The 26,342-nt window shown below is 40.7% G+C and overlaps 1 protein-coding gene across 1 annotated transcript; it reads right to left on the reverse strand.

Annotated features, from left to right (window-relative positions):
• On the reverse strand, positions 1–26,342 carry riox1 (ribosomal oxygenase 1). The gene is made up of 15 exons (XM_007898434.2): positions 26,182–26,342; positions 24,282–24,614; positions 17,290–17,438; positions 16,137–16,236; positions 14,885–14,998; positions 13,640–13,746; positions 10,329–10,436; positions 8,933–8,967; positions 8,648–8,826; positions 7,251–7,355; positions 3,355–3,496; positions 2,613–2,733; positions 1,756–1,855; positions 1,409–1,495; positions 1–1,066 (listed from the first exon to the last, which is right to left on the reverse strand). The coding sequence occupies exons 1-15, from the start codon at positions 26,245–26,247 to the stop codon at positions 986–988; spliced, it is 1,827 nt and encodes a 608-aa protein (XP_007896625.2). The 5' UTR covers positions 26,248–26,342; the 3' UTR covers positions 1–985.

Consider the following 26,342-nt stretch of genomic DNA (forward strand, 5'->3'; position numbering starts at 1 on the left):
GCAATGTGTTCGTCTTGTTGCTTAATATAAAACAGGTTAAATTCCTTCAACTGAATTTCACAATAACCCGCAATATTGATCCCTTCTTTCAACATCATGAAATAGATGAGCCCAGGTATGAGAAGGTTTCAATTGTTATTTAAAAGTTTAGTTAAGTTCTTAGGGTTAAATACATCCACATTTCTAGAAATTAACTGTTACTCTTAACAAAAAAAAACAGCATTCACTGAAGGTTAATCAGTCTTGATCTTACATTAGTTACATTGTCTTCCTCAATGTAACCTACCCAGGATGTTGTGTGTGTTTTGTTATCATCATGCATATTTATGACTACTATAACACCTAGTATTTATTTTAAGTCATTTTGTTTTGGGTACAAACATAGCTTTACATGAATAAACACAGACAGCATGTTTACAGAACAACTAATAATCTGTGGTGATGAAACTTGCATCCTTCCAGTGTTCAGTTTACTGAACTGCAAACCCGATGTAGAAAATCACACTAAACTGGCAGGCACACCTCCAATGCTTTTAAACCTACCAATTTTCAGCCCAGGCATCAGACTGTGAATATTGTACTCATCCTTTAAAGCTCACTTCTACAATCATTCTCCCCCAATTAATTGTAAATTAAAACAATTTTATCAGAACATCCTGTGCAAGTTTCACACATGATCACTGCACTGAAATCTGCATACACATCTCTCATTCAATAAATTCAAATTGATATCCACGTACACCTCACTATATTTAATTACAACAATGACCATTCAAGCCAATGGTAATGTAAGGCAGTCAAGTCCAGTCAGTGGGGCATTTTAGTAAGATGTTTGGTTTTGAGCACCACTTGATTTCTGCTGTATTTAAATCAATTTGGAGATATATTTCAATTGTAGTCTATAAAAGGTTTTTAATCTGTGATAATCTGGGGTATGTACAATGTACATTGATCTGAAATGGATTGTAATCCAATATGAGGCAATTCATTGATCCTCTGGCATGCTAGAAAGTGGCTTCTTTGTGATCACCAGTCCTCTTTCAAACAGGGCAGAAGCCAAGGAGACCTATAGAAAAACAGGAAAGCAAAGACATTTAGCATGTTTTAAGTGTAAATTTCTCTTTTACAACAGGTCAGTTGACTCACCGTGTCCAAACAATGAAAGTCAAGTTCACTCCTAAAGAACATTTTTTATAAATAACATACACTAAATGTATACATTATTATAAGTTATTGAATTTCGAGTAATATATTTTAAAACAAAAATCTGCATAAAATTGATGCGTTAAAACGCAATCCACATTCAGCTTAAAAACTTGCAAGGCTCATACATGAAGAATGACTCCTTGATTGAGCCATCAGTGTGTGAGTGGCACCCACAGAACCATATCCCAGAAAATTTGCATACCTTTTCCTCCAGGTCTGCACAAGGAATGCTACGGATAGTTTTAAATTCTGGATATGCACAAAGCAAATACTCCATTCCATCAGCAAGCTGAAAGAGAAATATTTAGGGAAAATTAGACAATTGGACAATCTAATTAATCACTTTTTTTTGCAGAATACTACGTATCACACAGGTCACACTAGCATTCTGCATCCGTAGTTGAGATAGTATTGCGGAGGTACAGTACCTGTTCTGTCAGGCTGTTCTACCATTTAATTCCCTGGTCACACTCTGCAGTAACCAGACGCAGCAAGTATATATTTCAAATTCCTAAAATGTTTATGCAAACTAAAAATAACCCATCTTACCTCTGGGTCTATTTCTATTGATTGTGGCTCCACCTCGTGGTAAATTCTGGAATTCTCCACTGTGTAAGACAATAATATTCTGTTGTCCTCGCTGAATAGCCTATGGGGAGAATAAACATCTTTTTTAGGGGACACTTTTTTTAAACATTAACATGAAAAATATTCTTCTAATAAATGCAAAGCCCTAATTTGATAACCAGAACCGTAGTAATTTATGGCTTAGGAGGCTATTTAGCCCATCCTGCTTGTGGTAGCTCTCCTTAATAACTCACCATTTAGTTCCAATCCCCTACCTTCCCCATACTATTTAATATTTCTGATTTTCAGATATTTATCAGTTGGTAGCACTCTCGCCTCAGAGTCGGAAGGCGAAGATCCACGTTGGAACTTGAACTCACATAATCACATAAACTGACACGTCGATGAAGTGGTTGGGGGGTGTGGGGATGGTTGTTGGATTGTCAGAGGTGCCATACTTTGGATTAGGTAAGCGGGATGCATCCCTCTGTGCATTGTAATAATCTATCTCTAGAATTTCCATGCATGGAAAGACCCCATGGCGTTCGAAGAGAAGGGAGTTTCTCCCAATGTCCTGGTCCACAATTTCCCCAAAATAAAATTGTTCATTTTATTTCATTGCTGTTTGGTGGTCATTACTGCGCACAAAATGCCTGCGATGACTACAAATACAGGCTATACCAAATGCAAGGATTATTATAATATGGAGTCTGCTCAAGCATGGTTCCATATCTGAATATCCTCTGTGTAAAACCGGTTTTGTTAATGCATTGAAATTGATTATAAACAGCAACTGATGCAGCTTGCTAAATACAAAATAAATGAAACAGTTAAAAGACCTGGCAATGTTGCTGCGAAGCATTCGGATTTCGGTATCTCCTTTCATATCAAGTAAGACATCACGTGGTTTGCCATTTTCCCATCGCGTTGGTGCACCATGAACACTACAAGCAATTTCATCTAGGAAGGAAGGATGCAATCACTATAAACATTACCCCTTTAGCTAGAGCTCATCTGGAGCACTTTGTTCAGTTTTGGCCGCCCAAACTTAGGAAAGATATTAGCCCTGCCTGGAAAGTGTTCAATGAAAGCTCAGGTTCATAATTAAGATAAAGGTGCCTATGATGAGAGGATGGATAGACTGGGGTTAGATTCCTTAGAGCAGAAAAGTTTGAGGGATGATTTGATTACGGTACTGAAAATAATGAAAGGAATTGCAGTAGACAACTCTTCCTTTGGCTAGAGGGATCCATCACAAAATGGTACAACTTTAAAATCACAATTTCAGAATCAAGGTAGTTATATCTAAGGACGGGAAGCAACTCTGCCCCAAAAAGCTGTCAAATCATAATCAATACGGATTTTTAAAAGTCAGATAGCTAGATACTTGGGTAGAGGTATTAACAGATATGTTGAAAGGATGCACTGGGATTAAAAGATCTGCCAAAATCTAGTAGATCTATTCTTTCAACAGAGGCAGGGAATCCCTTATTAATTTACAAACAAAAATTTATTTAGTGAATTATTTGTAATTATGGTAAAATTATATTAAAATACTTGAAATAAAATTAAACAAAGTACCTTTTGAAAGTACAGGTGGCAGACAATCATGCATAAATTCTTTAGCTTTCTGATCAACAGCTGCATCGATTCCCGCATACGCTTGTAGCCTTCCAATTAAACTATTAATCTTTTTAATGAATTTCTTCCTTTGGGCGTTAACCTGGAAAAAATGTGGATACTGTCAATGGGATAAAACTGTAGAATGTTAAACCTGTGCAATTACTGGTAAAGTACACCATGATCAACAGCAATATCTTTTCTGCCTATTTTTCAGTAACATCTTGCTGTAACAATGCAAACATCTTTAATCCTTCAGTATCAATGATATTAATGATATTGTGTACTGGCATTGAATGACTATACTAGCAGGTGTTATCAGTACAAAAGTAGGATTCAAACCCATTAAAAATACTTTAAAATTGATATCGAAACACAAATACGCTGCTGGTATTATACATGAAAGAGCAATATCTTGTAATATACAAGATAGAAGGATGGTGGTTTGGATGGCAATTAACACACCAGCTTTGCTTGCAGTTTATCGTATCAATACCAACCCCTTGTTCAGATCACTACATACAATATTCACCAATAGAACCCTGGTTGAAAATGTCAATTCTCTCCTTTGCTGAATAGTTCTTCAGAAACAAATCAAGAAATAATCTCAATATTCTGAATACTCTCCACTGCAGTAGAAAAATAAGGAGTTGTTAGAAGAATTATAGCAATCACTGTTTGATACTAATTTTTATAGTAAGCGATAGCTCCAATTCTATCCCGCAGTCAAGCTCACAGAAATATTTTGTGTCAAGTATGTCTTCAAAAATTGTTTTCAGACATCACCTGTATGACAGTAGCATTCCTCTGCAATCTCACTACTTAACTCCGACGATGAGTTCTCAGAAAATCAAATTACTGTTAAAAATGAGATGAGAAACTCTGATTGCACAATTGATTTTGTCAAGTGGCAGNTTTTTTTTTAAAAGCTACCACGAAAATCAGATTACCTAAATAGAGGATGTGTACCTTCAGTGTGTCTCAAATGGTTCAAAAGCTCTTTATTCTTTCAGTACTAAACACATTCTAGGATTCCATGAGGCTTTAATGGAATTAGATTTACTGTGACACAGACTAAAGAAAGAAGAGAAAATAAATGGACACTCAAGGGACCTTTTCCATGTATGTTTGGACACGAAATTATTACTTTCTAGACTAAAACATAAAGATCTGCCACTTGTAGAAGTTATCAGAGATCAGAACCTGTAGAAGTACCGCAGCAACAACTTGCATTTACTCTTAAGAACTTGAATGCTTTCAATATTTCAAGTGGCAAAAGAGAGGGACAAAATAAATATTTTGTACTTAATTACAAATTCCATTGTTCTGCAGCTGGACAAACTGGCATACATGGCAGATTTTGCCTTTTTGCAGTTCAGGTAAATGCTGCCACTGGTGACACTTCATGTGGGAAAAGATATTGATTTTCACTGCCAACATAACACATGGTGTATTCCTCCTCACTGTTGTCTTTTCATACACATTGGGCCCAGGTTGCTGGGTGAGAAGATTTTTTCCCAAATACACTTCTTGTGTCAGGTGTCAAGTTATTATTTTCAGTACTATACTGAATAGTTTTTCACGTGAAGCATTGGTGTGGTGGATTAAACATGAATTGTACAAGTTTTAAAGGAGAATCTTGCTTGGCCATTTACTTACTTGGGCATTCATTTGAGATATTTTAGGCCAAATTCATCAATTCTCATAGTGTTGTCATATTAAGGAAATGAACTACAGGTATTATAATCCCTAAATTCAGAACGCAGATAATGCATTTGTTGCATACTGATCACATCAGGAAATCAATCAATCAATCATCACAGAAAAAAGATGATAAAAAGCCAGGCTCTTAAGTACAGGGTCTTCCAAAGGCATTGCGGAGTCATGTAGCTCAGTCGTTTGAGCATTTTCCTCACAAGCGAGAGACCTGGATTCGATTCCTGGCAAGGCAAAATGTTGGGCAAGTTTCCTTACTCCACAAGCCTGTTTACCTAGCAGTAAGTAGGAACCCGGTTGTTTATTGATTGGCGGATCGCCTTTCTGGGGGTATAATTCCTTAAAAAAAAAATAACTTGGGTCACTTCAATCCATGACTGTTTGTGGGACACTGCTGTGTACAATTGGTTGCCACGTTTCGCCCACAAATTATATAGTCAATTCACTTTACAGTATATTCTGTGAAGTGATTTGAGACAACTCGAAGACGTGATAAAGCGCTATATCAAATGCAAGGATTATTATTATTGCCTTTTTCACGTAATCCAGTACTTTGCAAAACAAGTGAACCAAGAATGATTTACATGGCCTTGTATAGGTCATGGTTTCCTTTCTTATGTAGTTATTTGTCTGAAAGCCCACAAACACATAAGAAGCCGGTTAACTGCACACAAGAGTCTTTGTAATATAGTTCTGTAATATTTTGACTTGCAACTATCACAGAAGGTTGCACAAATCTCAAAAGAATATCTTTATTTTGCATCATCATTGCCGGGTGCAAAAGGTGAATCACCAGTGCTTCGATTTCGAGGAGTAAGCTTGAACTTGTTTAAACGCCCTGAGATGCTACCAGATGGATAAAAAGCTGCCCAATGATTTTGACTGTGTTGCAGCCTTTGTAAGGCTTGCATGTTTCTCCATAGCAATATCTTGAAATATCATTGCATCATATATCATGACTAACAGAAAGAAACTCTGCAGTATTCCCAAAGCGCAAATGTAATTTTTGCAGAAAATGATTCTGTGCCCGCTAAAAAATTTCAAATTGACAAAGTCTTTTCCTTTAGCGAAGCCTGGGTGTCTTCATCAGCCATACCAACTATTTTCAAATGGATAAAGCAGCTACAGCACACTCAAAAAAATGACCTCACTTGTGAGCACGTGAAATGGCTGGGTTGTGTGCTGGGTTGCGTGTCAGCCTTGCGAGGTTCTCAAGCGGGAAAACTGGGCTTCGTGTACGAATGTGCCAGCTTTATGAGAATGAGGCCAGTGCGGGCATTCACACAGGTCAGCCATTGTAAGTCGGCACGTTTTGGAAGTGAAAACAGAACAGTCCTGCACAATCCGGGACTGTTGTGAGGTATGGATTTATGTAGTGACCTTTGCGCAAGGTTGTATCTCGGAGCGCTTAAAGCAGTAGTTACAGCAGTACTGTATTCCAGTAGATTCCAAAATCATCAGTTGTCCCACTTTTCTGCTTCTCAAAACTGACAATAAATGAGTGTTGTGCTGACATTAGAAGACTTGTATTTTGTTACTAAAGTGTCATACTGGCCATGAAAGGGAAAACAAGGGAGGATTTAATTCCTTTCCTCACAAATGCTTCTCAGCTCAAGCTTGAATAAGGGCAGTGGGAAAAGTCCTCGGTGTCCTTGTTTCTCACCTGACTGTATTATGAAAATGGAGATTCATTATGTGGGTTTCACAAGAATGGCAGGTTGGAGTTCCTGGAGCAGTTCTGACAGTCATGACCAGGTGCCTTTATGACAGGGTGAGATGGGGGGGAGGAACAGCAATGATTAAGACAAAAGCTCTCCAGTGGTTATGTAATGTATACCTAATTCTTCGAAAAGGGTTCAAAAACAGGTATTAGGGGATTTACAAAGAGTGGGAAAGTACTATTACCAACAGTTTGATGAAGACAACTGTCTGGCACCCACTCTCAAGTCTCACATATAAATTGGAAAAAAAGCAAACCTAATCAGCACTATTTTAATTATTATTTTTATGTGAATACCTATGATTTGACCTTATCAAGTGAAATGAAATAGCATCACAAGTATCCACTTGGAATGAGTTTTCCATTATGAAACCCAAGATAGAGAGAGTCTTCAAACAAAGGTTTATAAAAGATCAGTTACCTTCTCACAATGCTGCACTCCAGTATATTCTAGGTAATTTAGGGGCAAGCCTTGACGGAACTCTACATCATCTTGAAGAGCGCCCTCTAAAGCAGCTGGAAGAATCTGCAAACAAAATAACAAGGCACATTTTAGGGGCAGATTCCTTTAAAATAAAGGATAGACCTATAAAGTAAATGTGCCCCCTGAACAACTCTGAATGCTCATTCAGATTCAGAAATGACACCAACAGAAAGCTTTACATTTGTTACATTCAAATACTTAACAACTAGATGTAGAGACTCTCAAACTTACGGGGAAACTAAAATACAGTATGTTAAACATTAACTGCTTTAGCTCCAGAATTACTTTTCAAAAGCGAGTAAAACGGAGGACTCTGGAACAATAACTGTTTAAATGCCACATAGGACTTTTTGTAAGTCATCAAAAATCAGATCAGGCCTGAATATTCTACTGATCCATGGTCTAAGATCTGGTTTACAGAATCTGGTCCTCTAAAACAGCAATGAGGATGCCACTGACTCAATGGAAAATGAGCAAACATGGTCCTGTGCAGTAATCACTTGTTGACACTAGAGGATACTGTTGTATTTCTACAATCTGTGGCAGACAGAACCAATATTGGTTGAGCAGTTCTGTAATTTGATGCCAAACTTTTGACAATAGGGTTAGTGTGACAAAAACATTTCAGACTTACAATTAGTATAATAACACAACCTAATGAACATAGACAAATCCCACACCATGTTAACTACAGGCTTTTAAAGTAGATTTTAAAATAGGATGACAGACTGTGAGGAAGTACATTAGGCTTGCATCATACTGCACTAGAGGAATGGGATACAGGTTCATTACCCCTTTCACAACACAGTTAATATCTGAATTTAATCATGCTGCCTTCACAGACTGGAACCTACAGTCTGATTCTTCTCCAGAGAGTGCAGAAAAGGTGAAACAGTAGGAGCTGCGTTCATGACAAATAGAGGTGTACAAAATTGAGGGGCTTTGACAGCGTAAGTAAGGAGAAGCTATTTCCACTGGTAGTGGAGTCAGTGACTCAAGGACACAGATACAATACTGACAGGTGCAGTGAAATGTTTGTGGCCAAAAATGACAGCCATTTTGCATACACCTAACAACTCATTATTTTCCACAGATCTGTTATAACTCAGGATTTAATGTTTTGGATCCCGGAAACTGCTTTATATTAGGGTTACCCCATCTCCCCGTGGCTCATGCCATCCTTGTACATGCATCTGCACGCTGAAATACTTGAGAAATCGGAATTGCTTTACTTAGGCCTCATTTATGCAACACCGGTGTCTATCTCCCTTTTGCAAGTATCTCCCACTCTCAAATAGAGTATTCTGGGAAATTCCAGGAAAATGTCCACCTACCTTTTTTAACAAGTTTCCCCAAGTGTGCTTCTGATAGGTTGAAATGGTCACATGAAGTGAGTGAGTGGTGGGCAAGCAGGAAGCTTGGTGGATGAAGCCCCTAGGAAAATATAGGAGGTCCCCGGGTTCAAGCACAACCTCCAATACAGGTTTGCCCAAATCCTCCTCAGTTAAGTTAACTGGTATGGACAGAAAATTACTTCAGTTGAAAGTATTCTTTATACCAATGAAACATCCTCTATAACACAAAAGTTCGATACACTTGTCTGTCATTGTGATACTTACCACTCGACACTTGTGGAAGAAATTCTCCCTCTGTTCTGTGAATGAAGCAAATAATCTCATTATAAACAAGATAACAAGTACAAATTCATTCATTGGAAGAATTGCATTAAAAAAACTACCTAAATACAAGGAAATAAATTAAGATACACTGCCTCAAGGTTATGGCTGATTCATCAATTTTGCCCATTCCTGAAAGTACCGACACTTACTGACATACAAATCCTCAGGTATTCCTGGGAGAGAGAAATCTAGTTGATTTTTTCCCTCCCTAGTCCAGGGCGCTGCAGTCTACTGTAATGGCTCAACTCCTATCCCACCAGATAATTGGCAAACTCAGCAGACAAGGTTGAAGCAAAGGCCATTCCACAACATGGAGGGTCAGTGTCCACATCTCCACAAGAAGTTGGGTAAGTTCCATAGTTTAGAAGATGAGGGAGAAAACTGAGGAGGCAGGACCTTTATGATCCCAGAAGTTAATTTAATATTTTACTCATAATTGATTTTATTCCCCTGTGACACAGTGAATACTTGCACTATATGGTGTGGCACTGAGCCGTACAGACAAGAAATACAAGGCTTGTCTACAAGGCTCAATCAGGTAAAAATCATGTGTATTTCAGGGCTATCAAACGGAGAGAAAACACTTAGGGTTCCCATACTATTGCTATTATGTGATCATGGTTACCAGTATTTGAATTTAGACCCAGGAAGACAGGAACGGAGAAGAGGACAAGAAGCATATGATAATTCTCACAATGAAACAATTTGCCAAAACGCATTGTCTAGATTTGCACAATGATTTCACAAGACACCATATCCAGGAAAGATTAAACCATTATAAAATTCAGTTAACAACAACAAATTACATTTGCACAGTGCCCTTCACATCAGAAAGTCATCCCAGGGTGCTGGACAGTCAGGGGGTTAATGAGACCTTGTAGATTTAATTGTTTTAATCTGTTTAGAAGTTACTTTGAATGAAACATACACTGGGTGGGAACCAAACATAAGACAACAATATGTTACAGAGAAAGAATCATTTTGCTTTACTGCTACATATCAGTTTCACACAGATGCACAGGCTTTGAAACAGACCACCCGCAAAGTGAGCTAAATAGAGAAAAAAATTGCTTATATAAAAACTTCTGGTCTTCCCCACCAAATTCATAATGGTCATACCACAGACTTAAAGTGGTTAGCGTAAAAAGTTTTGTTGTTCAGTTTCCATAAACACCCAGTTTTATTAAAGAAATGATTAATTGTGTGAAATGCAAGGCATTCAATGATCAAATGGGTTAATTACATGGGTTGGGGTTGCTGTGCTTTAGAAAGTTTTCCATGAAAGGATTTGAGGTTTTGGTCAGGAAAGTTTCTTAACTGATAACATATTACATACCTCGGATTGTAGATGCGCCAGTATTTGCTGCCTTCCAGCTGAAGTACAAATGCTTCAATGTCATCATAGTGAGGTGCAAATCCCTGGGTCCCAGGAGGCGTCAGATAACTTACATAAAAATTCAAAAGCATAAGAATGTAAAATGTTTTCCTGACAGCTCATAAGCCGACAAATTGTTCATTCAGTCTGGATGCGTCAGTTATGGAAATTCCCATCTGAGAGGAATATTTCCATCAACGAGAACTGAATGAAAAACTTTGCAGTATTTCCGAAGTGTACAGTCAACTATTTTTAAAAAAAATAATACATGACTCAGTTTAATAATAATAGTAATAATAATCTTTGCATTTGATATAGTGCCTGATCATGTCTTTCATAGAATCATAGAATTATACAACACAAAAGGAGACCATTTAGCCCATCATGTCTGTGCCGGCTCTTTGAAAAGAGCTATCCAATTCAATCCCACTCTCCTTCTCTCTCCCCACAGTCCTGCAAACTTGTCCTCCCCAAATAATTAACTACTTCTCTCTTAAAAGTAGTTATTGAATTGGCTTCCACCACTCTTTCAGGCAATGCATTCCAGATCTGAACTCGCTGTGTGAAAAAAATTCTCCTCACCTCCTCTGTTTCTTTTAACAACTATTTTAAATCAGTGTCCTCGGAGTACCGACCCCCGCCAGTGGAAATAATTTCTCCTTCTTCACCCTATCGAATCTCCTCACAATTTTGAAAATTTCTATTGAGTCTCCTCTTAATCTTCTCTGCTCCAAGGAGAATAATCCTAACTTCTCTAGCCTCTCCTGATTACTGAAGTCCTAGTACCATCCTGGTAAATCTCCTTTGCACCCTCGCCAATGCCTTGACATCCTTCCTAAAGTGTGATGCTCAGAACTGAAGATGATATTCTAGCTGAGGCTATAAAGGTTCATCATAATTTTCTGACTTGTATTCTATGCCCCTATTTATAAAGCCTAGTATCCCATATGCTTTTTTAACAGTTTATCTATCTGTCTTATCACCTTCAAAGATTTACTTATATGAACCCTCAGGTCTCTCTGTTCCTTCACCCCCTTTAAAATTGTACCATCAGCTTATATTGCCTCTCCTCATTCTTCCTCCCAAAATGCATCATTTTGCATTTCTCCGCATTAAACTTCATCTGCCACGTGTCTGCCCAGTTTACCAGTCTGTCTATGTCCGTCTGCAGTCTGCTACTATCCTCCTCACTGTTTACTACTTTTTCTAGCTTAGTGTCATCTGCAAAGTTGGAAATTGTACTCCCTATATCCAAGTCCAAGTCATTTATATAGATCAAAAACAGCAGTGGTCCCAATACTGATCCCTGGGAGACACCACTGCACACTTCCCTCTAGTCAGAAAAACAACTATTCACTACCACTCTCTGGTTTCCATCTCCCAGCCAGTTCTGTATTCATGCTGTCACTGTCCCTTTAATACCATGGGCTTCTATTTTGCTTACAAGTCTTTTGAGACGTCTCAAAGCGCATCACACAATATACTATAAAGTAAATTGACTGTATATTTTGTGGGTGGGCGAAACGCATAGCCAATTGCGCGCAACAGTGTCCCACAAACAGTCATGGATTAAGTGATCAAATTTTTATTTTTTTACAGAAATATTACCCCTGGAAAAACAATCTGCCAATCGACCAACAACCGGGTTCCTACTTACTGCTAGGTAAACAGGAATGAGCTACAGGAATCCACAGTTTAATTGACTAAACAAACTATTCCATATAGAAACAAGATAAACGGTAAAGAAAAATGTTTGGAATGTATTCCAGCCACAAGAGTAATCGTGTTTCCTACAGAACGGAAAGGACTCGTGGAGTTGTACAGCTCAGTGGTTAGAGCATGCAAGCAAGAGACCTGGGTTCGATTCTGGCAAAGCAAAACCTTGGGCAAGTTTCCTTACTCCACATACCTGATAATAATCCCTCAAAAAAAAATAACAAAATTGGTCACTTCAATCCACGACTGTTTGTAGAGCACTACTGTACGCAATTGGCTGCCGCGTTTCGCCCATAAGTATATAGTCAATTCACTTTACAGTATATTCTGTGAAGCACTTTGATATGTCTAGACGTGAAAAGCGCTATATAAAATGCAAGGATTATTATTATTAATAATGGAAGGAAAAAAGCGAATCATAAAAATATTGCAGTACAAGCCCATTAAAATGTGCCTTGCTAAGACATCACTTGATTGTGGACTCGACATTTTCTACCACTCAAATCTTATCAGCACAAACAAATGGCCAATTTCCTGATTGATAGGTCACCACTAAGGTTATTTGCTGTGTTTTGCACAGGAAGTCAAGTCAATATTAACCTGGCGACCTGAAAGTTGGCTATTTTATCAAGCCTCTTTATAACGCCGGGTCTAAAACATTGGACCCAGAAAATCACATTACCAAGGAGTATCCCAGCCTAGGATTCAAGACAATAGAACCAAGCAATGCATTTTCACTGGATATTGGATTTACTAGTCAAAATATTACATTGAAAGTGGGCTACAGAGAATTAGTTAGCATTTGACTTCTGGGACCAGTTAGAATCCAACCAATAACTGATGAGATGAAATTCTCCTGTACTATAGGCATTCCTGGAGATCAGAGGATCCCAAGCCAGAACAATCCACTCTTAATAACAATTTGGAAACTAAATTTAGCTAGCAGGAGTGGACTCACAGTGCAATTATGCCTAGTTTTGGTTAGGGTTGAATGCCAATAGCAGCCCTGTCACCTGGCTACAAGCAAAAAGACACAACTTATTTTTGCTACTACCAATGAGTGCCGAATGTGCTGGTGGCTTCCAGCCCTGTAGTTTCCATTAAGTTATTATGAACTTGGCATCTAAACAGCCCAAAATCAGATGCCTCCCTCAGCCTCCTCTTAGCTTGTAGAGCAGTCAATGGCAACAGCTATGATGTCTGAGAAGAGTGTAAGCTAAGGCAGCCAATACTGCTGATGCTGAGATGGCCCTTTATTCCATCTTTAGAGGCAATCAGCACAGCAAGTGACTGCCATGTTCTCTGACATGGAGCACTGGAGGTATCAGGCTCCCTTTCAGACCTGCATTCTTGGAGATCAGAGGCCTCAAGCCAGAACAATCCACTATGCACACTATCAGAAATTCTGCTCTGTGAGTCTTAGGCTACTTTGAATCTCAAGCATTCAAGCCAAACAGAGTTGGAGCAGGTTCAAACAGAACTAGTATCCCAAGATTAGCCTTGCCAAAGTCTCCAAAACCATAATGACAATATCAACCTGAAGAAAACAGACTTACATATTGGCTCCGACCATGCTCCCAAAAAACTCCTGGAGAATGGACATTACCTTCCACAAGTTAAGGGAAAAGGCTTGAGGATTCAGCATCCTTAAAGAACAACCATTCTGTCAACAAAAAAATGTTTTTTAAAAAAAGGAAATTGGCATCAACAGACATCTTGACTGTTCTTCGAAAACAGTATAACAATGTAATTTTAGTTTGAAGTTAAACAATCCACCTTTTACTCTTTTATTGCTATTCTATACAGTTCTATATTCATATGTAGCTCCAGACAGCACAGTATGTGAGGAATTTTTAGAATCTTCCCCATCTTATTCCACATTTGCCCTATCCCTTCAGTGGCAGGAGGAGAAGAGCAAAAGTGGAGCGACTGACAATCGAGCACTCTTTATTGGTGATCTTTTACTGCTTTTAGATTTCAGCACTAGAGTACCCCAATGTAAACAATTTGGTGTTTACATTGTCGCTGTCAAAGTTAGGCAGTAAAATCATTGCATCCTTGTGCATAGATTCTAGTGTGGAATAAGCATGAGGAAAGGACAATCTTGAAGGAACACATCAAGGATTTGAAACAACAAAGCCACATGCTAAAAACTGTGGAATAGCAAACTCATTGCAGCAGAGCTGGATTGTTAGCAAGTCTGCTCTTTCTCATCCTGGAGATATAAGGTAAATATAGTATGGTCAGGATATGCACAAGACTACAGTGATAGTTCTTTATCATTTCATATATGCAAATACAACATAACATAATGCGACTGAACATGTTTGGAATCCTCCACAATGTTTTTCCTGATCAACAGTTACCTAAAGGGCACAAAAAAGGAAAATAATAAGGCTGAGAAGAGCTGTCTGATGTTCAGATGTAGTTTTAAGGCTTTGCTATTGTTAATTGGGTAGCAGTTGGTCAGCAAAACACAATACCGGGCTCTATGTTACAGGCGGAGCAAAAACCTAGAAAAAAACTAGATTTTAATATAAATGTTGGGAGAATGGACTTTATAAACCCAGCATTAGATGACATTCCAAAACGAGTGCTTGACCGATGAAGGAGACTAGCTCACCTCCCACATTTATACTTGTCTTGATACTCCAACTGACAAAGTACAGCAACATAACAAGCACAATTAGATTAACAATGGGATAAATCCCAAATGAGAGACCAATGTTCTGACCTTTGGTGCAGTTGAGCAATTTCCCTCCTGCCAATAAACAAATATTTTCAACTTTGCTATCACTTACCTTATAAAAGTCCCACACCACAACGGGATATGCCCTGCCAGGAATGTTATGGTTTTCTTTTTTTCCGTTGAAATAACTGGTTACATCCAAGTTCACGTTAAATAGTACACATTCCTTTTGAAATGACAAAATTAATTTGTAAAGGAGTGTTTGTAATAGATGCAGTTTAATTTCTCTGATATCCAGCAACATTAAATCACTAGGAAACGTCTGGATTTAAAAAGTGATTGCCAAATCCAATGTGCCACTTTCTATGTGAAATTAAAAGTCCACAGAATTGCCAATCTGGAATCTGCTTTTTTTAAAAAAAAACTTTAAAAATCTCATTTGCACACAGATTATGAGAATAATTTATATTCAAAAGCAATTATCCTTGTTTGCTCAAGCTGAACAATTTAGAATTAAGTAGAATGTAGATCAGTGATTATTTTTATGAAGCTGTATTGTTACTAAGCACTACAATTATTACTATGGTTCTATTATTTCTATAATGGCACGATTGATATGTGGGGGGGGAATGAGGTAAACTGGATCTCTCTTAGACTGAACTAATTCTAAGAATGCATTCATGACCGATGGTCTGTAGTAAGGCAACAGATGGTTGACACATGGAAGTATAGTATAGTCCTGGTGCTTGCGAGCTTGAACTAAAGCCCCAACAGGTAGCGGGGTCCCAGATGGACAAGTACTGCTTATGCTTTGTACACTACATGGTTACAAAGGCACAAGAATTTTTTTTATTAAATTGTATAAAGTACGAGCATTTTCACTTTAGTGCAGAAATACTGCAATTGTAGAGGAATAACCTCCTACACAAGTTTAGAAATAGAATAGTTTTTCTTGAAATATTGGCATGAGGAGTGTTTGTCTTCAGGTAAAGTTTAGATAAGAACACTATTCAAATGCAAGGATTATTATTATTATTATTATCGTTCAACATGTGAAAGTGCTGCACTTGCATCAGAATTATATTGTAGGAATGAGTGTGAAGTGATCTGGTAAATTATAAACCAGTTTAAAATAGTTTTAAATTACTGTATTTATAAGTTCCAAGTGAGAGACCAATGTTTTGACCCTTGATGCATTTAATCAATTTCCCTACCCCCCAATAAAAAAAACATTTTCAACATTGCTACTACTTCCATTGTAAAATAAGATACCAGATTTTTGTGCCAGCAGTCCATTTTTTGACACTGACTAATTTATTTCACTCAGAGCTGTGAAATGAAGGGAGTGAATGTTGAGCGTTTACCTCTTTCAGAATCCTGTCAAACTCTTCCGTGGAGAACAGTGTCTTGTGGTAATCTGCCATGGCCCGGCTAATTATAGCTGGCTTCTTTTCCCACATTTCACTGCAATTGAGAAATCCATACATATTGAAAAAAATCAAGGCTTTGATCCACAGACACTTTTTAAAAATCCCAAATGAAGGACAAAAGACATTTTTTAATCTCTTTGGTTTTGTCATACACATTTTCAGTTACCAGCTACTACTGTACTTGTAACCAACTTGGCCAATTTAACCAAATCAAAATACAAGTCCTTCCAAATCTAAATTATGTCATCTTCAAGCATTTGAGTTAAAAAAGTAGAAATACAGTGGAAGCCACTTAAATCAGACACATCAGGACCGGATGTTTTGTCCTGTTTAAATTTTGCAGTTTAAGCGTCGTCCGAGGTTAACCGAAGTTCCCTTACTTCTTCCCGCCCAGCAGTGGAGCACCTCCTCATTCCCACTGGATGGGAAGGGGAACAATTAATGTTGGGTCCAAGGTGATTGGGACTCCTCCCATTCCCTCCCCATTTTTTCCCCCCGTTCCTCCTCCCCTCCCCCTGGAGTCCGCTATCAATCTCAATTTGGCTCCTCCCATCTTGTACCGGAGCGACTCGTGGCTGAATGGAGCCGCTCGAGACACAAAATGCACGAGTGAGTTGTTGCAGTGCCAACCAGTGGCATTTTCCCCGGATTAATTGGATTTTGGTCCAAATCAACCAGCATATTTAAACAGGTAAGAATACAAATGAATTAGGGCCGGGCGTTTTGTCCAATTTACCCGCCGCCTGATGTTAACTAGCTTCCACTGTTCTATCAACATGTCGCTAACAAAATCTAGCATTTCCTCCCACTCTGTCCTCGAAGAGTTACCTTGTACCAAAGGTCATTTATGTACAAGAGGGCAGGCAGGCAACCATCTTTCTGGCCTTTATAAATGCTGTTCTGTAAACATGCATTGTCTCTTTTTTTTAAAAAAATGCACTGAATCCAAAATGTGTAAAATGATATCTGCAGTTAGTTTAATCCACCTTACTGAGGCTGAAAGGAGTTATTCTGGGCTGGTTACTTTAAACATAGAACACTTCATGTAGTAATACTTCACAATTATTCCACAACTCCTTCTCCCTACCTGAAAAATTCCTTTGTGGTGACAGGTTCTATGAGCCATTCAAAGAGTCTGCTTGCTCTCTCCTTGCTGTTGCTTATTTGATCTAACTCCACGAATAGTGATGATAATTCACGTGCAATCCCAATTCCCGTAGATGTTAGTTCTTGTGACTTTAAATACCAAAACAAATCATGGAAAGATTAAGGCCATTCCTCTATTACCAAGTCAAGTGTTTTACAAAAAAAAACAGAACAGAACATTGGCTCTTTAAGAAATTCACTTTTCCCAAAATTGTTGTTTAATGGAATATGTACAGCATTACCCCAGATATTACCAATAATGGAGGTTATTAAAAGCAAGTTCTTTGGAATCAAGCATCAACGGTCTGCAGTTAAGTCAATAAAATGATACTTGTGAATGAGTATTTGCAATTGAAGAATACCTACCGCTATCTAAGTATGTTTGCAAACCTATTATATCCACATTAACCTATACATTAGTTTAAATACATTGCTTTGACTAATTTTGGAAGCTATTACTCCCATACGTCATATACGTCTTAAGCTCTCATAGCAACTGAGTGGACTGTTGCTTCTGTGAGCTTTAATCCCAAGCTCTGAATAGAATTGCCCACTGCAGTATTTTCTGACTTTCCAAAATCAACCATTCTAATGATCAAGGCAAATGAGGTTGCCAATCTTTGCTGAATTACAAGCAATTTTATTTTACATTTGCAGAGACAGTCAGAATACACAAAACTTATTTCACTTAAAACTCTTTCTTTGACAGCCATAAAAAATCTCTTTGGTCTGGATCCAAACATAGATCTGAGAGCTACCAATTACCAATATTGGTATCTATTCTATACTTATAAAGTTGACAAATTACAAAAGCTATACTGTACTGATGTGAAAGACCTAGAACAATGTTTTTTGAAGTTAAAATGGGTATCCTGACTTCCAACATCCCACCGGGGAAGGGAAGGGGGTCTGTCCCGACATGAAGGGATGCTATACAAGTGTACTTGCATTGGTTTTAATAGTTCCAGTCGTGTTTTTTTTCTGATTAATATAACAATTTGTTATCTAAATAGGGCTATCTAGGGCTAAGGTGTATTCAAAAACAAACAATGCAAATTTACTTTTACCTGTGTCTGCAGCAAAATTTACAACTAATTTGAGGCAATAAACAATCCTTTATGGTTGAAATACAGTAAAACACAAGCAAGTCATATTAGTCGGGACCATTTAATAACTTACGTGAAGTTCAAGTTACAGGTAAACTTGTATAAATCGTATAAAATCCAATATAATCAATAATCTGCACATGCGTGATTCAATGTAATAGGTAAATCCACATGCAATACTTTGTCAATGCGGCTGATAAGTTCACATGCGGCTGCATTGAATCGCGGGAAATGACATCCTGACCCATCGCTGCATGCATACTTATCGGCCAGAATTGGATCATTGGAAATGCAGATCCGGCAAAGAGGCAAGACTATGTTTCCGTGATTCAATACAGCTGGCTGGTAAGTGCACATGTGTTGAGGGTCAGGACGTCATTTTGCACGATTCATTGCAGCCAGTAAGTGCGGGAGTAATGGAAGATAGGAGAGCGGTGTTACGAGTTAGAGAATGATCAATACAACTAGTACAAAAGAAATCTAAGTGATTTAGATAGGAAACTATAATAATCCTTGCATCTTTGAGGTGTCTCAAAGCGTTTCACAGAATATACTGTAAAGTGAATTGACTGTATATTTTGTGGGCAAAACTGAATGGGACTCGGGGGCATGTACGACTTAGGCGATTTTATGTTTTATAAACATACAACATATGTGAGTTTTACTGTATTTTTGAAAGAAATCGTGCAGATATAGCCGCTGGTCACTTTCAATGGAACTATCTGAGCTTTGATCTAGATTGACAAGAACAGTGGAATCAATATTCGTTTTAGCTTATAAATTACTGCACTCATTGTTGGAATGAACATAAACACAATGATAAAACTATTCAATGATAATCACATTCGGAGACTAGATTCTGTTAAACAAGTGCAAGTCACAACTTTGCAGACATAAAATATTCTTATAATAATTGTTACATTTGTTATAGCAACAAATATTGAAACTTTTCAAAATAGGTCAAGAGTAAAAGTGTAGTGATTGTATATATCATATTATATAGATTATAAAAATATTATAAATCAGTTACATGTTTGATTGAATTGAAGAAACTATTGCCAGGTTACAGGGAAGAAATCTTTTTCCTTATAATGCAATAGCATTGCTAAGACTGCTGTCGGTTCCATAATCATATGACTCAATATGTAAAAAAAATCTAGCGTTAATTTTTTTCCTTCTTTGTTAATGTGAATTTTTATTACTAACAGTATTATATTATTAATAATAATAATCCCTCAAGAAAAAATAATAAATTGGTCACTTCAATCCATGACTGTTTGTGGGACACTGCTGTGCGCAATTGACTGCCACATTTCACTCACAAATATACAGTCAATTAACTTTACAGTATATTCTGTGAAGCGCTTTGAGAGGTCTAGAAAGCGTCTGGAGTCCTGTGGCTCAGTGGTTAGAGTACTCGCTTTGCAAGCGAGAGACCTGAGTTCAATTCCAGGCAGAGGGCGAAACCTTGGGCAAGTTTCCTTACTCCACACAGAGCCCTAATAATAATCCCTCCAAAAACCAAAAACAATAATAAATTGGTCATTTTCAATCTACGACTGTTTGTGGGACATTGCTGTGCGCAATTGGCTGCCGCGTTTGCCCACAATTATACAGTCAATTCACTTTACAGTGTGTTCTGTGAAGCGCTTTGGGACGTCCTCCTGACGTGAAAAGCGCTATATCAAATGCAAGGATTATTATTATTATTATTATTAGAAAACATGAAAAGCGCTATATCAAATGCAAGGATAATAATAATAATTTGCAAGCAACCAATTTTCCAATGACCCACTAACAGACATGAAATAAATGACTATTGTGTTTTATCTAGGGGATTGTTGGCTAGGACACGAGGAAACTCCCCATCCACCTGAATGGGTAGAAGATTGGTTTAATGGTCCATCTGAAGGGCAGCACCTCTGACAATGCAACATATTCGCAGCATTGTATTATTGATGTGTCAGCCTTAAGTGCCAGCCTTGAAGTGGTCGCTATTGAGTGCCTCAGTGATGTCTCCTTCAAATTCTCCCCATCCCTTCCACAATGAGCCCATCACAACTGAGATTGGGAATTTATCAATATCCCAGATTTGAACTGGGGTGCTACTATTCCATAGCATGCTAAATTTCTGCTTTGTTGCCAGTTCCATTCTTTTTTAAAAAATGATTTACCTTTAATTAAATCTGGTATCAATGTCTGGTTGGCTCAGTAAGTCACACTCTGTGTCAGAAGGTCCTGAGACTTCACCTCATATTTTAGGCAGACATTCCACTGCCCAACTGGGGGACTGCTGCAATGTCGGAGGGCTGCATTGTTGGAGCTCCCCGCAATGTACAGTTGAAATAATCCGTCATGCAGCATGCGATGACATATGAAGGATGGCCAGAGTGGATTATGTTTAAATAAGGCCATTGGCTGCAGTATAACAGTGGCAGTGGCAGTGATATTGGAGCATTGCTTAAAAATTATGTGAAGGTGTAGAATGAAAAATTGCCACCACCGACTCTTTAGCTACTCACCACAGAGTCAGAGCATACTGTAAAAGTGTTCAGCCATGGCATTTACTGGTCAACAAGCAACAGCAGGAGTGCAGTTGCTGGTAGACCTGTACAGTGTAAAAGTGGTGGTTATTAGATCAAGGAATAGAGGGCTGCCTATATAGAACATATAGAAAACGAGTACCAGTGCTCTTACACCTCGCCCAACCTCTGCAACAAGCTTTTATATCTGGGTTCAAATCAACCCAACAAATATTTTAAATTGACCTCCAGGTACTGAAACCTGGAATAGGTACCTAGCGGAGTTCTATACCTCAGTGGTTAGAGCACTCGCCTCACAAGCAAGAGACCTGGGTTCAATTCCTGGCAGGTTGAAACCTTGAGCAAGTTTCCTTACAACAACAACAAAATTACAATTGTATAGTGCCATTCACATCGGGAGGATGTCCCAAGGCGCCTTACTCCACAATCCTGATAATACTTCCTCAAGAAAAGAAAATAATAATTTGGTCCTCAATCCATGACTGTTTGTAGGGACACTGCTGTGCGCAATTGGCTGCCGCGTTTCGCCCACAAATATATGGTCAATTCACTTGACAGTATATCCTGTGAAATGCTTTGAGATGTCCTGTGGAGTCCTGTAGCTCCGTTGTTAGAGCACTCGCCTAGCAAGCGAGAGACCTGGGTTCGATTCCTGGCCGGGTGAAACCTTGGGCGAGTTTCTTTATTCCACACGCCTGATAATAATCGCTCAAGAAACAAAATAAATTGGTCACTTCGATCCACAACTGTTTGTGGGACACTGCTGTGCACAACTGGCTGCCGTGTTTCTCCCACAAATATAGTCAATTCACTTTACTGTGAAGCGTGTTGAGACGTCTAGAAGATGTGAAAAGTGCTATATCAAATGCAAGGATTATTATTTATTATTATAAAACTCAGAGCCACTTCTGCAAATGGGGAAAAGCGTCCATAATGTTTGAACTTGCCTCAATACTTAGTGCCATCTGTGTGGAGCTCTTAATTAGTTAACAACCAAAGGCCTTCCAATACTCCTTCGTGATATCAAGTACATTAAATTGAGATATCACAGCCTGGGTGACATAGAGAAGTTATGTTGTGTGCGCGGAGACCCGGATTAATTGTCAGACGTGGCTTCAGGCACAGGGCAGTCCCATCGGTTTTCACAGAAAGACTTCTCAAATGTCGCTGTTCGGATCACGTGACCAGACCCGCACTCCTTTTGCCTTTTCTCTCCACGCACCCAGAATACGGCCAAATTAATTGAACCCACAAACCACCGTCGATCCGGAATCACAGGGTGGCAGACGGCACGGGGAGGGGTACGAAGTGAAAACATCCACTGAAAATGAGCCCAATACCCAAAATTCTCTGCACTACAAAGGCTCCGTGTTCCCCCGGCAACACCATCAAACATAGCTCACTCCAGAGCCCCAGCACCAACCAACCAACCAACCCACCCAGCGTTACACACCGCAAACCTCCATCAAACATAGCTCACTCCAGAGCCCCAGCACCAACCCACCAACCAACCAACCCACCCAGCGTTACACACCTCAAACCTCCATCAAACATAACTCACTCCAGAGCCCCAGCACCAACCAACCAACCCACCAACCCACCCACCCAGCGTTACACACCTCAAACCTCCATCAAACATAGCTCACTCCAGAGCCCCAGCACCAACCAACCAACCAACCCACCCAGCGTTACACACCTCAAACCTCCATCAAACATAGCTCACAGGGCACAGCTCACTCCAGAGCCCCAGCACCAACCCACCAACCAACCAACCAACCCACCCAGCGTTACACACCTCAAACCTCCATCAAACATAGCTCACTCCAGAGCCCCAGCACCAACCCACCAACCAACCAACCCACCCACCCAGCGTTACACACCTCAAACCTCCATCAAACATAACTCACTCCAGAGCCCCAGCACCAACCCACCAACCAACCAACCCACCCACCCAGCGTTACACACCTCAAACCTCCATCAAACATAGCTCACTCCAGAGCCCCAGCACCAACCAACCCACCAACCCACCCAGCGTTACACACCTCAAACCTCCATCAAACATAACTCACTCCAGAGCCCCAGCACCAACCAACCCACCAACCAACCAACCAACCCACCCAGCGTTACACACCTCAAACCTCCATCAAACATAGCTCACTCCAGAGCCCCAGCACCAACCAACCCACCAACCCACCCAGCGTTACACACCTCAAACCTCCATCAACATAACTCACTCCAGAGCCCCAGCACCAACCAACCAACCCAACCAACCAACCAACCCACCCAGCGTTACACACCTCAAACCTCCATCAAACATAGCTCACAGGGCACAGCTCACTCCAGAGCCCCAGCACCAACCAACCAACCAACCCACCCAACCAGCATTACACACCTCAAACCCCCATCAAACATAACTCACTCCAGAGCCCCAGCACCAACCAACCAACCCAACCACCCAGCGTTACACACCTCAAACCTCCATCAAACATAGCTCACAGGGCACAGCTCACTCCAGAGCCCCAGCACCAACCAACCAACCAACCAACCAACCCACCCAGCGTTACACACCTCAAACCTCCTCCCACACTGGTGAACAGTTTCTTACACGTCAGAGAGCCTCCTCAACAAGCTTCAATAGCTGGGTTCAAATCAACCTGAAAATTATTTTAAAATTGACCGCCAATTACCAAAACCCAGAGCCAGTTGAAGGCTTTCAATGGAAAGTGAAAATGTCAGAAACGGTCATAACTTACACCATTATTAGAAACAATTGAAACAACATAGCGACCTGGACCCTCAACTTCAACACAACCTATTTAGACAGCGCCTCACAGGAAACACTTTAGTGACATGCAATGTGGAGGGACGTCCTCCTGACGTGAAAAGCGCTATACAACTGTAATTTTGTATTAATAAATACATAAATAAAGAATGGCGTACATTTAGGATACACCGAGAAAGCAGAACAAGAGGACACAGGTTTAGGGTTGCAAAGGGAAATTTCAGGACATTCTCCAGGAAGTATTTCTTTATCCATATGATAATTAACAACTGGAACATGAAAGATGTTTGAGGTCAAGATGATGATGATAATAATAATAATAAACTTTGCATTTGATAAAAGCGCCTTATCACATCTTCAAGACATCTCAAAGCGCTTCACAGGATCACAGGGCACAGAATATACTGTAAAGTGAATTAACTGTATGTTTTGTGGGTGAAACAGACTTGTGCTAAAATGGGACACCTTACAATGTAGTCACCTTGTATTTAGTGAGACTCACCTTACTGGAGGATTTAATCTTGGTGGTTGAAGTGGTCATTATTGACGCAAGAGTATCACTATGCTTTCGGTGGACTTTCTTTGGCTTCAAATTCATCTTCTTGGTAATTTTCGTGACCGATTTACTCTTCTTTTCTGCAATCTTTATTCCAGCACTATGGTATCTTTGTATTATTTCATTATCTTCCATGATAGATACAGGGGCCACAAGGCATTTGGCTTTAACAATTAAATGTCTTTGTTTTCTTTTGATATTTTTGCTCTTTCTGCACAACTGCAAACCATTTTGACTCTTTTGCTTTTCGTTACACGTCTCATCTGCATGTCCATTGCCCTGAGATAAATGGTCATTGATCAGTAAATAAAAAGGAAGCCAGTATCAATTTCAGCAACATATGAACACAATACTTCGTTGACTTCTGCTGTGCATGAAATGATTATTTTATTTACGGATATAAATCCCAAAATTGCATCTTAAGCTAGGAAAGTTTTACATTTTGTAAAAAAATAAGATTAAGTTTTATATCCTCATAGAAACAAGCAAGATCCAGACACTAAAATCTGGAACACAACAACAAAATTACATTTATAGAGCGCCTTTCACGTTGGGAGGACATCCCAAAGCGCTGAACAGTCAGGAGTCAGGGCCTGAGTATAGGGGAGGGGTGGTGTAGGGGTGAGGGAAGGCAGAGAGGTGGGAGGGCGACCAAAGGCACGGTCGAAGAGGAGGGTCTTGAGACCGGTTGAAGGAGACAAGGGAGGAAGCGAGGCGAAGGGACTGTGGGATGGAGTTCCAGAGTGTGGGGGCAGAGAGGCTGAAAGCCCGACCACCGATGGTAGGGCGGGTCGGGCGGGAGACATGGAGCAGACTGGAGCCCACTGAACGGAGGGAGCGGGCAGGTTGGTAGGGAGTCAGCAGGTCAGAGAGGTAAGAGGGGGCAAGGCCATGGATGGCCTTAAAGGTGAGGACGAGGATCTTGAATTCGATCCTCTGGGATGGGGAGCCAGTGGAGTTGGGCGAGGTGGAGTGATGGGGTCACGGAGCCTGGTGTGCGAGAGACAGAGCTCAGAGTTTTGGATGATCTGCAGCCAGTGTGGGAGGGGGGGTAGTGGGGAGGGGGGTAGTGGGGAGGGGGGGTAGTGGGGAGGGGGGTAGTGGGGGGGGGGTAGTGGGGAGGGGGGTAGTGGGGAGGGGTAGTGGGAGGGGTAGTGGGGGGGTAGTGGGGAGGGGGGTAGTGGGGAGGGGGTAGTGGGAGGGGTAGTGGGGAGGGGGTAGTGGGGAGGGGGGTAGTGGGGGGGGGTAGTGGGAGGGGGGTAGTGGGGAGGGGTAGTGGGGAGGGGGTAGTGGGGGGGTAGTGGGGAGGGGGGTAGGGGGAGTGGGGGTAGGGGGGTGTGGGGGGGGTAGTGGGAGGGGGGTAGTGGGGGGTAGTGGGAGGGGGTAGTGGGGAGGGGTAGTGGGAGGGGTAGTGGGGAGGGGTAGTGGGGAGGGGGGTAGTGGGAGGGGGTAGTGGGGTAGTTGGGGGTGGTGTGGGGGGTAGTGGGGAGGGGGGTAGTGGGGGGGGTAGTGGGGAGGGTAGTGGGGGGGTAGTGGGGAGGGGTAGTGGGGAGGGTAGTGGGGAGGGGGGGTAGTGGGGAGGGGTGTGGGGGGTGGTGGGGGGGGTAGTGGGGAGGGGGTAGTGGGAGGGGGGTAGTGGGGAGGGGGGTAGTGGGGAGGGGGTAGTGGGGAGGGGGTAGTGTGGGGTTAGTGTTAACTCACAGTGGCTCCAGACCAGGAGGCCGGACACGTGGTGTCAGGGGCGGGTGTTATGAACAGTCTGACGGCGCTGCTGACCCGGAGTCGCGGCTGCACTGTGCCTGTTCCCGGGGCCGGGCCTGGCCGGGGGTCGGGGGCAGACACTCACCTCCCCGGCTCCCTGACCCGCAATCCCCCGATAAATAGCGAAAGCCGACACGCGCGCGGTCTCCATGGCGCCTGGTTCCACCCTCTGCCCACCGCCGCCAAGGACGCGCTGTCGTCATCCGCCCTCACGCTCACCCGTGTCATGACGCACGTCCAGGCGGG

This window comes from Callorhinchus milii, unplaced genomic scaffold (assembly GCF_018977255.1).
Source record: "Callorhinchus milii isolate IMCB2004 unplaced genomic scaffold, IMCB_Cmil_1.0 Scaffold3, whole genome shotgun sequence".
Taxonomy (NCBI): domain Eukaryota; kingdom Metazoa; phylum Chordata; class Chondrichthyes; order Chimaeriformes; family Callorhinchidae; genus Callorhinchus; species Callorhinchus milii.

Bases quoted from the DNA above. Each gene is read 5' to 3' on its own strand.
- riox1 (XM_007898434.2), bottom strand. From the start codon at position 26,247: ATGGAGACCGCGCGCGTGTCGGCTTTCGCTATTTATCGGGGGATTGCG. The intron at 8,827-8,932 runs GTAAGTATCACA...TGTCCATACCAG, and splicing joins TCTTCCACAAGTGTCGAGTG to TTAACTTAACTGAGGAGGAT. The intron at 1,496-1,755 runs GTAAGATGGGTT...TTTCTCTTTCAG, and splicing joins CAATAGAAATAGACCCAGAG to CTTGCTGATGGAATGGAGTA.